Genomic DNA, 15,177 nt, shown 5'->3' on the forward strand with positions numbered 1-15,177 from the left:
GAGTTAAGCTTCTCTAGTCAGAGGAGGAGAGGGGAGCGAGCTCTGCAGCCCAGTTTGTGTTCACCAGCTTGTGCCAAGCAGTTTGTTCGCACTCTGGAACAAACTCTGTTTATGCCTTCAATTTGGTTTGTTTGGGCAGGTGAGCGATGCTTTTTGAATTTGGCACTAGATAACTGGACCAAAAATATGTGTCTCAATTCCAAGAGAGCTGTGGTGTGGTTTGTTTGGGGTAACATAACCCACTAAGAGGAAATGAGTATGAGAGATTGGAAGTTGCCGAAATGAACAGGTCTGGACCAAGAGGCAAGTATTCATTTTAAATGTGTGGTGTTGTCACACTATTAATAAAACATTGACATAGACATAGTATTGGGGTATAGGAATAGTTTTAACACTAATTTACCTCCCCACATCAACCAATGAGGTTAACAAAAATGGAATGGGGGATTAAGAAAAACAATTAATCAATGTCAAATACAGTGAGACTTTGCCAAGATAAATCCTGCATCTGAAGGGTATCAGTAATTAAAATGTGACACATGACAGTTTAGTTTGTTTGTCAAAATACAGTTAAAAGAGATTAAAGAAGGTTTAATTCAACAAGGGACCAAAGATAATTAGAAAACTTCAATAAAACTTAACTGCACTTCTAAAAATGCAGAAATGATCAAAGTACAGTGTTTGAGGATGTAATAATAAAGTAAATAATAAAGTGACAAATCCATCAATTATTTTTTTGTTTGTTTTTAAAGACAATTATTTTTCCGGCATTTCTACTTTATTTGATAGTCAGTAGAGAGAGACAGGAAAGGCAGGGGAGAGAGAGAGGGGGGATGCAGCACCCCCCAAATCTGTCAATTCTAACATGTTTTCCTGTCTCCTCACATCTCATGTGTTTAGTAGGACCTCACCAGGAGATTGTAAATGCGTCCGTTGTTAGTGCAGGTGTCACCTGTAAGGGTGTAACCAAACCTCTGGTTTGTTCTGTTTCATCAAAAAAGGGATTTGTTTTGACTCACTTTACAGTCAACATGTTTCCCTGGGAAAATGGCTTGTTGTGATTTAAAAATGGTGCATTTCAAGGTCTGATTCAGCTGTAATGACACAGCTAATGAGAATGAAAATAGAGAAAAGTAAAGAAAGTAATGTTTTTACTGGTTCTGGCAAGACATGCTGGCGGTCCAGATGAGTATGGCTACACTAACAACTGATTCCATAACTTATTACAGAACTATACTTCTTTTTTTTAATACATATAATGCAATATTCCAAAAGTAGCCAATTGGATGTTCACTAAACCCCTTCCTCGAGCAGCAATCACCCAATAATAGCTTAACAACTGCAACTAGACATGGCAGGTCTGTCAAACTTTGGTTTTCCCCACATGTTCAGGCTGTGTGCATTGAAAGAGTTTGGAGGTGTTTTGTTTTTTCAAAAACCAAAAACACGAGCAAAGTAAGGAATGGATTAAACAATGGGTCTGTCTGCTCTAACATGAGCTGCAAGTGTTAGCATGTTCGGCTAACCAGCTTAGTGCCTGCAGTAGTAATCGAGCGTTACTTCAAGGCCAATGAGTACATCATTAACTAACTACATTAGTCGAAGGGGTTACCCGTTATGTTTAAAAAACCTGAGAGAAGCATTTCCCAAACTCACTGGTGAGTCATCCTCCTCAAAGCCACAGCTGAGCAATGAAAATGGTGCTCTCATTCACGAGTGAAGGGAGCTCCACACTATGGTATAATGTTTACCATGTTCACCATCTTAGTTTAATGTGTTAGCATGCTAACATTTGCTAATTAGCACTAAACACAAAGTACAGCTGAGCTGACAGGAATGTCAGGTAGTTTGCCAGGTATGTGCTCATAAAGCATAAACTACTTCACTAGTTCCACTAGGCCTACTTCTGGCACACTCACGCCGAGCCAAGGATCTAGTGAAATGTATGTCAGAGTATAGACAATATCACAAAGGACAAAAAACGCCGACTGGTTTAAACCCTCACTGGATCTTGTTCAGGGCGTGGCTGGATGCACTGAAGACATTTTTTCTACATTATAAACATTATACCATAGTTTCCCAGCATTAGCATTTAGATTAAAGCACCATTCTGTCTACAGCCTTACAGAGCTGCTAGTGTGGCTGTAGACTGTACAGCCGCCCTACCCAATTGCCACATCCGGCCCAGAAGCGACCTCTGAGTGGCCCAGCATACATAAATCTGACATGATAAAATAAGTACACTATTATCTAATGGAAATAATTAGTAGTCAGCGGTTGATAGTTGTTAGATAGTTGCAGCCCTAGATAGCAGGCTCTAGTCTTGTGTGTAAAAATGTGGTTCCTGTTTATATTTGGCAGTATTATATGTTAAGTGGTTAAAAAGATTTTTTTGCCAAAATAAAGGAGTTGAATATATTTGTTCTGACTTTTCACGACACGATTATTATGGCCAAAACAATTCAGGATAACAAAATGAATGCTATCAGTCAAATTCATCTTCTTCTTAATATTTTTTCTGTTCTATCGCGGGTGGCGAGCAGGAAATGTTAAGGTGCATTACTATGACAAAGCAAGAACGGAAAGAAACAGAAATTATTTACGAGGGTTATAATAATAATAATAAATACAATTATTATTTACACAATATTATTATATGTGTATTATTAATATATCAATATTTCATTTTTTATCACGGTTATTGTCAATACCAGTATATCGCGATGCCCCTAATATATAATATAATATTGTACCAACCAGGGCTTATTTGTGTTGCACTAGCCTCTGTTCCACAATGTATTTTTTACATAGTGTTTTTTTAATCTATTTTTATTAATTGGATCAATTTATCTAGAATATAAACAGAAAAGCTGAGCATCATAGTTTTCAGTTTCAGTTTTCTTTCAACCTCAGCTGTATATTGGCCAGACTCGAGCCGTGGAACTGGGCATATATTGGGCCAGAAGAAACACAAAAATGTAAAAAGTATGAGCCGGATTCATTTTGCTATCTGGGATGCAGCTTTAGCTTCAAACCTTTAGCACAAAATCATGTATGTAGCCATCAATTGCATATTTAACACCCCTTTTACAGGGTTCTTGTTTTAAAACGAGTCAGGTGGAAACTGGAGAGTCAGATGTTGTTTTCAGCCAACTAACGTTATCTAACTAGTTACAGCTGATAGAATCTGCTAGCAAAAGTCGTCATTTCAGCTGGCAAAATCAATAATTGCCAGCTAGAAATGACAAGACTGCTATTGTCTATCTCTGTCTGAAACAAAGCACCCTTTGATCAAAAAAGAAAAAAAAAAGAAAAAAAAAAAGAATTTCAAGTGGCAAATCTGGCAGTCACTGTAAATGTGCCATGTGAGAATCAAAAGCTTGCCAGCAACTGTAACTAACATATTTACTTTGTGATCTAAATGCAGATTTCAGGATGTCCACTGATGTGTTGATGAGGTTAAACTGATTAAACGGGAAACAAGCGCAGGAGCAAGACCCCACCTTAACAATCAGGTAAATAAGACATAACAGGCTATAATGCATTAGCTATGATTCTTGAGGAGGGGACTATGAAATTAACTAGCCAAGCAAGGATAAATTATATTGTTATGGTGCATTAACATCATCATCCAAGGAGAAAGTGCAATAACACTTTCCACTGGCACAGAGGGAGAAGGGGGCCATGAACAGGCACATAGCCAAAACCCTCCAGGGGACAAAACAACGGAGATAGATGGAGGTTGGAAACAACAGATAATGCAAAATATTTCAACGACCATAAATCTTTCTTTTCAAGCACTGGCGTGATAGGCCTATTACTTTAGAGACCATATCTGTGATAACACTTGTGACACTCCTCCAGTATTTTTCTCCTAATCTTCAGTGAACTTTTACTGCTGTAGTTTGGGTGCGAGTGAAATTGCAGATCATGATGCTCTCCATGTGCAGTTTTCTTATCATTAGCTTTTCCCATTTAAGCCCCTTCATTCCTAAACTGACTCAGGGTGAGTTTGCTGCAGAGAAGGGAATCTCTCAGGTTATTAAATGACAAGTGTTGAAATGGAGGGACTGGGTCGTCGTTGCCTTTGAATGTCATTACACTTGGATCCTCTCAAGTGTTTTCTAGACACATGCATGACACTTAAATTGATAGCTTTCCAATGAACTTCTGTGTCTGGTCACACAATTTGCAATTTCACAGGAGACAGTACAGTGCAGGAAGTCTGATTTCCATTTCATTGGAATTATTTATGGTATGAGAAAAGGGTTACTGAGATTTTCAGTGACTACAGTATATAAATTGCATGCAGGAGAACACCCGATCTGTTCTCCTTTTTCTCTTCTCAAAAGAATATCACAGAATCCACTGCTGTCTTACACAGTAATGCTCAATTAACAATGGTATAACTGCCTCGTGAGTGATTAAGTGGGTGATTAGTCATTATCATACTACACAGATGATGTCATCAAATTAACATTGGGATGTGACAATGGGACCCCTGTGAGGGCAGATTTGATAAAGGGATCAAAGAGATCCATTGTAACCACTGAGTAGAATGATACGGAGCATGCCTGGCACAAGAATAAAGTGATGAAGCTGCTGCCACATTTGGGAGATGAGGAGAAAACTACTCAGGAGAAAGTGAGCTGACCCAGGACATTTAAAAAAGGACTGCTCATTGAAAGATCACAGTCTGGACCTCAGTGTAGTCCTGTAGAGTCAAGGCAGCTCAGAGATGAATGCTCAGTCAGTATTCACCAAACACTTGCATAAGGAACAGAGCTCAATATGATTTTTAATTTAAAAATAAATGCTATTCATTAATTGTCCCTTAATTGTGCTCATTACAGTAAACATCAAAGCCTCTTTACAGCTGCCATGGTCATGCCTAAGTAAATTCAATGTCAATCTCTTTATTTTGCCTCGTGATTTTATGTGCAATGGAGGCAAAACATAAATCAAGTTTGCTCCTTTCAATTCAAGGTTATTTCTGCAACCTTATCATCACATGCATGTCACTGCAGGACTATACGTAGCCGTAACTAATTATCAATCATCACAAATCTGAATGGCTCAATACAGAATTCACTAAAATAAACCACAAGGGAAGCATATAATGAGCTCTGGTACTTCAACTTTAAAAAACAAACTTTCCCAAACTGTTGTAATGCATTTACAGAAAGAGCTTTCCAAAGTGTTGTGAAAAGTCTGCACAACTTTAAAGACTTGTTGTTGTTTCCAGTAATTTGACATGTAAGGGAGAAAAGGTTTTCCATCCTGGAAACATTACAGGAGATCATTACAGTTATAAAGGCGCTTCAGAGCACGAGGGTGCCAGCATTGGTGGATGTGTCTTACAATTGATATGGTTGTTTGTGATAAAGGAGACTAATGGCTTATGCGCTATTTAATAGCTTGTTTGACTGGGTGTATACAGCTAATGTATTTTAGTTCACAAAAATGCACAGACTGAGCTTGCAACATCATCTTGAGTCAGCATGTTAGCTGTATTTGATCTATGAACAAGTGACTGCCAAGAGTTTCTATTTGTTTTTCAAGGTTATCCGATCTTGAAGTGTCCTGGTACAGAATAAAATATTAAAAGAACAATTAAAAAGTCCAAATGTTTTGTCATCTCACCATGTCCATCTAAAGCAAGATCAGATGTATGCAGGTGTCTATTTGTAACACTAGTGTGGAGAGTGGTAGTGTAAATGTGCAAACGTGTGTTTACCTTTTTTCGTCTCTGTACCATTCAAACTCTGGTGTGGGCACAGCGGTAGCGTCACACTGCAGTGTCCCCATGCGGCCCACCTGAGTCTCTGAGCTCTGGGTTTTCTTTATTGTTGGAGGGTCTGCAGAGTCACACAATGTTGACATAAGTTACATCTTAAAACCAATAACCAAACCAACTCTCATGTATTCAAGTGTTATGCTCCTCCTTAATAAAATAATTTCATGTGGTACTTGTGTTTTCTTTCAGTCTTTGAAATACTTAGATTTCCTTTTCCCGAAAGTGAATTTATTTTATTTTGTCAAGTTATGTCTGAATAAGGCCACTGACCCAAGCCTGGCAAAGAAGGAAAGCCCTTCCATATAATGACAAATGCTCTGTATTGAATACCACTGATAAAAGCAAACTAACAAACAAACCAACAAATATCTTGGCTAAGCTCAAGGAATTGAAAGTTTCTTCTTTGTGCTACATCCTATAGTGTAAAATTTAATTCTAGTTTTAGGCCTTCAAGCCCCAAGAACTAATATAAGATATATTATTTGGGGCTTGACATAAAAATAGTCATCAGTGCTAAAACTTCAAACTAATCAAGTTTATTAACATTCATACATAATAATTTCTACAAACATGACAATGGCCAGAAATATGTCCGTTGTGGATTAATGCCTGTTTTCCATTTAGGATTAAACACTAAGAAATTTTTTAATATAGAAATCTTTATCATTTAATTCAGGCACTCAGACTTGGCTAAAGTAGGGTTTGGGCAAACAGCCATACATGAGTGTTCGGATCAAAGATAATTCTATAACTCCTCTGGGAGGGAGTTGGTTTGTACTGTCTCATGAGCTGTTCATCAATCCTGAACAGCCAACGTATGTATAACACTCATCCAAGCTAACATGGAGCCCTGACAAGATGTAATTAGGTGATCATGTTTTGAAATGCTAAGTGCCTCTTAAATGATGATGTGGTACGTGAGAATTACCATGGAAATGCAATCAAAGTCAGAGATCTTTCTCTTTCTACCTGGATTCATCTTGAGAAGTGTGCTCCAAAACTTTTAAGATGCAGCATTCACTCGTTGCCACGCTATATTCTACATGTCTCTACCCATACTCACATTTATAGACATGTGTTGAGTGTATCATCTTGTGAAACGTCTGACATGAAACGTGGTGAGAATATTGATCAGTGTTTGGTGTGGAACATAGCAAGCGCTGCTGTCTGTCGTTACTTACAGTTGACAACCACATTGACATATTTGACATCAGGTGTGGCGACGTCGTTGCTGGCCTTGCATTCATAACGACCCGCTTGGTTTCGCATGATACCTATAATGTCCAGGTACTCTTCTCCGTCCAATGGCTCTGCTGCAGAGAGATAGAAAGAGAGAAAGAGAGGTGAAGGAGTGGTTTGAGGGAGGCAAGAGGGAGAGGAACAAAGAGAGCGACAAAAGAAAGGGGTGAAAGAAGGAGGTGGGATGAAGGCAAACTTAATGTTTGACCTCCGTTTCAGAGTAATACAATTTCCTTTTAATTTCAACTCTTACTTTTCCCAGTGACTCTAAACCAACATAATCTATTGGCCATCAGTTCGAATGGATGAGAAACTGACTAAAAGATAGATCTTCGCTGGATGATCAAGTTGAACAACAACCAAATGCAGGTGAAGAACCTTTTAACTTGGAAAGGAAATAACATTTTGAGAAATAATAATTGTCGAGAGTTAGACTAGAAGATTGATACCACTCACATATTGTATCTGTCCATTAGTTGTGATTGTACAGCCAGCAGACGGTTAGCTTGGCTTAGCATAAAGACTGGAAACAAGGGGAAACAGCTAGCCTGTAACTGTCCAAAGGTTTAAAAAAAAGCCTACCGACCAATGCCTAAAGCTCAATAATTAACACGTTATATCTTGTTTGTGTAATCCATACAAAAACAGAAGTGTAAAGGCAGCAAGTTGTGGTCTTATGGAAGGGGATTAGGGGATTATGTGCTAGACTATTTCTTGGCTGGGCTCAGTGACATCCTGGGGTCTCACAGGTTGCCTTGCAACATCACAGTGATGACAAGACTCCAGGAAGCCACTGCTTGTGGCAAAGAAATAGCTTGGACAGCAAAAAGCAGCATGAGTCACATTTTTTACATTCCCATCACTACACTGTTTGCATGTATTACTCTGCTGTATGCACTTTGTTTGAACATACTGCTATAGAAACTGTATTTTTACAGTTGAAATGTCAAATAAAAAATAAGAATTTGTCAGTGTTGGCACGACACATTAGTAAAATTGGCTTCCCTCCTATTAGTTTGCCACCCACGTCAGCTTGGCATGGCCACCATTAGCGTAGAGGACACAAAGACACTTTGTTAAAGAGAAAGCAAAATGGCCAATCTGATTATGAGTTAAGATTCACTCAGAACTTTCAGGGACATACTTCCCAAATACCGTATGTTTAGGTACAAAAATTCATGTGCTTTATTTTCAGCATTGCTGAAATGTCATGTTTCACAGTTCATATTGGTATCAGATATGGATCTTTAAAGGTGTCAGTATGCTTAAAAGGAAGTAGTTCATATGAAATGTTTTCCGACCATGAAGTGTTTGTAGCTGCTCTGAATGGCCACACTCGAAGGTGGGGTGAAAAGCCTGCCGTCATAGAGAGGGGGGAGAGATCATAATTGTTTGGATGGGGATAACAGTGCACACTTGCGGTTAGTCTCTCCTTAAAGAGGTCATTATATTGCACAAAAAGTCACTAAAGTAACTGTGTGAAAAATGAAAAAAGAGCGCTTGAGAGAGAAATACAAACTTTCTCACTTCCACACCCCTGGCCAATTGCTGCATCAAGTAGGCCTGCTTATGGGTTTGGAAAGTTAGAAAAATTGTCTGACCCAGGCCTCCAAATTCCGACAGAAAGATGTGGGATGAGGAGGTTTCAGACACTGTCTGACCATCTGACAAACACTTGGGATGAAACATACTGACACCTTTAAGTCCATTGAGACTTGCTTTTGATTAAGAGCTAAATAAATAAGTGAACTACAGCATGTTTCCTCACTTATATTCCACAACAGAGGTAATTCAAATTCACAGTCCTGTCATGCTGAAAAAGATTGACTCTTCAACTGAAGGCACATTTAATATTCAACAACTTGTTAAACTGACTTTTATTAGTTGTTTGTTTGTCTGAAAGCTTCAATTAACAGAGGAATAATATCTGCAAATGTCAGACAAAACATCTGAACAGAGTGCAAGAAAATCACAGAGACTGTCAGACAGATATCTGATTAATTGTTTAACGTGCAATTCAGCTAATTAGCCATGTAAAGAACACAGCATCTCAACGTCTCATTAGGAAAGATCGGCTATGTCTTATTAAAGATCTATGGGTGGGGTGGGTCAGGAGGAGGAAATGGCAAATTCTTTGATGAGCTGCCATGTTAGTTCCACTTCATCTTTTATCACATCTGAAGATAGCACTGGTGTTAAGACCTTGAGATATCATTATGTGTGATATGACAATTTATTTGTGCCTGGGATGTGTGTGTAACATTGCAATTAATTCGACAGAGATGTGATAATTAATGCTGTATATGATTATACCTCATGTTTACACACTATACAAAGATGTATAGCTTGTTTCACTTGAACATCCATTCTACATAAATTTCAACCTGATGGAAAATGAAATTATTGGAAATTGCTATAACTTATTAAGGAATCATCTGCTTGTAACCAGTGCAGTGCAGATCTCAGGATATTTCTCAAAAAGATACTATTATCTGCACTGAATGAGGGAGGGAATCCCCTAGGACCCAGCAAATGTAATAACTACAATAGCATCGACTGATACTTCCCTTAATCTAAGAAAATAAGGAGTGATGGAATCTTGGAGGTGGAAATAAATTGCACAGACGAGATCTCTGGGGTGAATGGGGAAAATGCACTGTTTGTAACAACAGTAAATGTCAGTAGTCTTAAGTGTGGGCAAGTTCATGCTCATGTTACGAGTGAGGGGCTGCAGGCTCTGTGAGACCGAAGCGCCGCGACCTGAGAAATGAACCGGCAACTTCAGGCACTCGGATATGGGAGGTTAGTTGAAAAATAGCTGTTCTGCTTTGGTGAACACACATAAATGCTCTGCCATTTCATGCCATAAAGCTCACAAAAACACCATGTAACAATTCCCGAAAAACATCAGTCTGACTTTTATACATGCCTGAAGCTGCAAAACGGAGTCTGGTCTTAGTGTTTGAAACAGAAAGAGAAAAATAACTAAATGTTCCAAATCAAGTGCATGATGGAGATGGAGGTCAGCTGATACAGTATTATTTCATACTGATTGAAAGATCAGTGGGATCATGATCAAAGTCTAAACCAGATCATACTCAGCTCTCCCTGGACGAACTGCCAGAGTAACGTGATTGGAGAGGTATGATTGAAAATCTGTTGCCATGGAAATTCTATTGAAGCTCAATCTCTTCTTCAGTGCTTTGGTTTGGTGCTGGATAAAAAGAGACCGAAAATCAGGTGACTGCAAAGATCAAAGAATAGAAAAGAGAGAAGAGAGGAGAGAAGAGAATTTAAATGAGAGATGAGGGGAAGCGGCTCGACCAGTTTTTTTAAACGCAGCAATTACCTGTCAGTAATCTTATGTGATGTGTATAGAGAGCAACTCAATCATGCAGGATAAATGGAATGTGATGTATTGTCTGAAGAAACAATACAACACTTCACACATCTTTGTCCGTGCCCAAAGGAGAATACGGCTTCCTGCACACAAAATGTGTGCTTCACATGAACATGAATGTTTAATGAAGTGTAATGAAGACAGATTGGTTAATCTTGTCTAGAGGGAATTGCTTAGACTGTGTGTACAGTATATGTGTACATGTGTATGCACACGTGCCCACGCCTGTGTGCGGAGGCGTTATATCTCTATAGTGAGTATGAAGCATGCATGCATGAATTGGGGTGAAGACACATTTCCTTGAAGGTCTTCAGGGAGCACGGAGAGCGGTGACTGATTCAAAGTGTGCACATTAGAAAAGCCCCATGAATCCTGGCATTACACTGTATTATATGATCACATTTTTATGCTAATCTGGATAGAGGAGGGGCAGTGAGTGACAGAGAGGAAAAGAGTAGATTAAATAAAGGAAGGACAAGGAGTGAGCATTATATTTTTTCATACGCACATATATTTCTATATTTTATTATTATTATTATTACATATTTTTTGCAGATAGATAACATGCTCATAATGGCAATGCTAACATGCTGATGTTTGGCAGGTATAATGTGTACCCTCTTAATTTAGCAAGCTAGCATGCTCACATTTCCTAAATAGCATTAAACATGACGATGGCGATATCATTAATTTTGGAATCCTGGATTCTCACTTCAGAGCTTTTAAGCTGTCTTTCACTTACATTCGACAACTGCAAAGCTACCTACTAGCTACGTGCCTGAAATCGACGCGAGGCGAACTTCCCACAATTTTTATGAACATCAAAAAAACATCAACCCACTCTTTATTCTTTTAAACATCAAAAATGATGCAGAGTGGTGTTCTTCCAACACACAGAATTAACATTAATTAGCTATAGATGAGTAAATTGACTGAAGACTGAAGGCTTTTTTGGCAGTACCAACACCTATAGCACCTATCCGCTCTTTTTCTCACTCACACATTCACATACATACTTGTGAACTCAGGTGAGAGTTTAAATCTCTGTCAACCAGCAGCGCGTTTGTTGCACGTCTTTTGATTAAGCCTTCCATGTTGGGAATGCTTTTCTCCAACTTTTCTCCTGGTATATTTGGAGTGAGGGGCGCACAAGTGTCAGTAGCCTTGAGCTACTCTAACAATAGAATTCACAATGAGGAACACAGAAGGAATAGGTGGCAAAATGCATTGTCTATTTTCTACTCTGAGAGAATAGTGTTAACTGGAGTAGAAACTTGTGGTCACAGAAGGTGTTTTAGACAACTGAACTGTGGAGTTTCAGCAGATAAAGCATCCTTTTGTCAGACATATAAACATAAACTGAAGTTCATCTTTCTCTAAAATATAAATGTTGTACTGTGTGTCATCACTTGGATGCAGCTATCATTATGCAATAAAAACGCTAAGTGTCATAATTTATTCCAATTTTGTGCTTGTAATATTTTTTTTCCAAGAGGTATCCCATTTTAGGGGCTGCATATGTAATTCCAGAGTAAAAATATTCCTTGACTATCATAGAGAACTGTATACCCAGCCCGCAAAAATACTAAACTTAATTACCTTTGCTGAGATGCTTAGTGATTGGAAACCATTTCTTTTTAGAAAGCATTGTTTTAGGAGCTGTTGAGAAATGATACTGCTGATGTGGGAGTTTGAAATATTGTGCTCCAAAAGGATACTGTAAATGGAAACCATGTAATAATTGAGAATTACAGGAAACACCTGTGAATAAGTAAGTTATACAGTAATTTGCATTACAGCTGCCTACAGCTAAGAAGTGATGGCCTAAATGAAGCACTTCAGCCAACTTGTTCAGCCATTATCACTTGAAGGTTTATAACATTTGTTGGAAAACTAGATGAAAAAGTTAAAAAAGTTTGTGAATGTCCAAACTGCAAAACATGTAGTGTACACCACATGCTTATAGCTGAGCAGTGACAGCACATCAGTTATTGTTTATTTTAAATAAGAAATTTAAAACTGCTCTTTAAACTCGCCTTTCACCCCTTCTTGGACACCAAGCTCAAATTGTTTTCACCATTCTCTAATTTGCCATGCAGCCTGGTGCTAGCCATGCTGCAAAGATGTGCATAAGTGCATATAATTGCTGTCTTTTTCCACACATTATACTGTTGAAAGCCTTGCAGCCTTTGGGATATGCAACAGCAGGCTTTTGTAAGCGAGTTGGGAAGAGTTGAGGGGCCTGGAAGAAGTACACTTCTACAAATGCCTGCTGGATACTGATTTGCATTGCACTGGAAATTTAAGTTTGTGTGAACAACTACAAGTTTTCCATGTTAATTAAAGTACTCTATAGGACTGAGGGACAGCAGTGGGATGGGAACACCAATACACATTCAGTAGGTCCATACATGCACGCATGCCCGCCCCACCTCCCAGAGCAAGAGAGGGTACCAGGGAGGGGAGTGAGAGAGAGAGAGAGAGGAGGCGAGGGGTGAGGGATGTGAATCACAAACCAGCAACTTCAGCTGGCAACTGGATGGTGCTCATTTGCATATCCTCATGCATCATTCATCAGCATCACTTTACCACAGCGCAAAACATTACATTTATTTTGCAAATGCTAATTTATGTTAAGCAGCTGATTTGAGAAACTTCAGAGTCGAGTAGCATAAAATACCCTGCGACATTTATTTTCTTTTGTCTGCACGAGTGTGACAGTATCTGTGCCTGTGTCTGTATACATGCACATACCCATCACTCCCCTCTGGACCTTCAACTCTCTGTGAGTGTGTGTGCTTGAGCATGTGTGCATTTGTGTTTGAAGAGTTGGTCCTGGCTTAACAAACATGCCATGCAATGCAAATATCTATCAACAGGGCTTAGTACCGCTATCTTAAAGGGAAACTGCACTCAAATGCATGTGAGCTCAGTGTGTCAGGCGTTGGTTTTAAATGACAAATCTAATTTTACAACAATAAAAATAAATCTTTATCATTTCTCCTCTCTGGTAGTTTAGGAATCTCTTACAACTTGAAATGTCTTAATTCCTTTGAAATGAAAGCACCAAAAATATCCCTGTGAGAATTCTGATGTCCTATTACACTTGGCAGCAATTCTGTATATCTGAGAAGAAATCCTACATGAACAATATCTTTTCAGCAGTCTGAGGACAAAAGGAGAACTTCCACTTCTATTCACAAGCCGTTTGCTGCCACTGCTGCTGGCAGTGCAGAAATAACACAGGTGTTGGAGCCAAAAACAAGACGGCTGTTTATTTGCCGCTTCTTGAGCCGAAGAAATGATACGCACAGCGGAGTGGTGCAGCTGTCTGTTTTTCTGAACGCTGTCATTCCCCTCTCTATCTCATTTTCCCACTCTCTCCTTCTTCTCTTCGACTCCTCATGTGCCTTTGTTGTTTTTTGAGGCAGCTTCAGTGTGGTTTCTCTCGGTGTGGCCTCACATTGTATGGCACTGTATATGTTTATCCTATTCAAGTCTGAGGCTTTAAAAGGAGATTAATTGTTGATAAAACAGAATAAGGTTTAGTGATTGAATTCCCATGAAGTTGTCTGCTTTTTCTTATACTTCGCTGATAAACTGATCTAGCCTATTGTTGTGGGAAGACTTCTCATTACCATCTGGGTAGATTCAATGGGCTTGTGTTTGCCAAGGGAAAAGAGGCTTTGTGTTAAGGAAGAATAGCAAGGTCAGGCACAGAGTATCACTGCTAACTCCTCTATCACTGTTTTTATCTGCACTCTCTCCTTTCCTCTCTCCTTTCCCTGCCTCTGTCAAGCACACATGCAAAGACAGAACTTGAGGCTTGGCTTCGGGGATAAATGTTGTCAGAAGGTGCACATAAAAAGATAGAAGTACAAGGATGTGCGTGCATGTGATTAAAGAGATGAGTTGCCATTAGGCCAAGGCTCTACCCTTGTCACGTGCACGCTTCACTCCACATGACCATGACTCTATCAGTTTTATTTAGTTACTAAACGTAGCGTCTGCATAATCAGCTGTAAATCACTTGCCTCCTGTAAAAAGACATCTCCATTTTTCTGTACTGTAACTGACAGATGACATTGCTCTATGTCACACATGTAGAACTGATTTACAATATCTGATTTTACAGAGCTTTACCATTTTCAGTCCCCATGTTATGACAGATCAGATTAGATTTTGTGAATAATGCTGCTAAGATTTTGAGAAATGAGTTGCAATGTTATGAGAATAAAGTCATAATATCAAGAAAGTCTACTTAACAACTCTACTGGTGCAACAGGGGGCTTGCTCAAGGCCATGTGAAGAGACGGTAAAATAGAAGAAGACCATGTGTCTCCATTCTCCTCCCCTGCTTCTATCTCCTCGCCTTGCGAAGGGACTCAAACCAGAAACCTTCAAATCACGAGTTCACTTCTCCTTCAGGCTACTGCCTCCCTGAGGGGCTGTGTGACTCGGGGCTCTCGCAAAAGTGCTTATGGACTGGGAAAAAAAGTGCTGAGTTTCTGTACAGTTGTGACTTTAAACAAGTGTGAGTTCCTGTGTTCAGCCAGCCCAGCAGTGACTACACCTAATGAGGCCAGGCAGACACAGGACAAGCTGTGCTCATGATGTTCTGTGCACCGTGTGACAGCAGACTGATTTCAGACCAGCTGCCGGTGCTGCTGATTGTAAACAAACAAGTGAACAGTGACAGTCAGCAGATCTGAGACCTGCAGAGAGACGGATGAGCAGCTGT

General features: G+C 39.3%; 1 protein-coding gene across 5 annotated transcripts in view; it reads right to left on the reverse strand.

The window, feature by feature from the left end:
• Nucleotides 1-15,177, reverse strand: part of LOC122878537 (limbic system associated membrane protein) — a 455,066-nt gene that overhangs the window by 10,629 nt on the left and 429,260 nt on the right. For all 5 annotated transcript variants that reach the window (XM_044201386.1, XM_044201387.1, XM_044201389.1 and 2 more), the window contains 2 exons: nt 6,979-7,110; nt 5,738-5,858 (listed from right to left, as the gene is read on the reverse strand). In XM_044201386.1, the coding sequence (XP_044057321.1) occupies nt 5,738-5,858; nt 6,979-7,110 (253 nt within the window). The remainder of the gene's footprint in view (nt 1-5,737; nt 5,859-6,978; nt 7,111-15,177) is intronic.

The sequence above is a fragment of the Siniperca chuatsi genome, linkage group LG7 (genome assembly GCF_020085105.1).
Source record: "Siniperca chuatsi isolate FFG_IHB_CAS linkage group LG7, ASM2008510v1, whole genome shotgun sequence".
Classification (NCBI taxonomy): Eukaryota; Metazoa; Chordata; class Actinopteri; order Centrarchiformes; family Sinipercidae; genus Siniperca; species Siniperca chuatsi.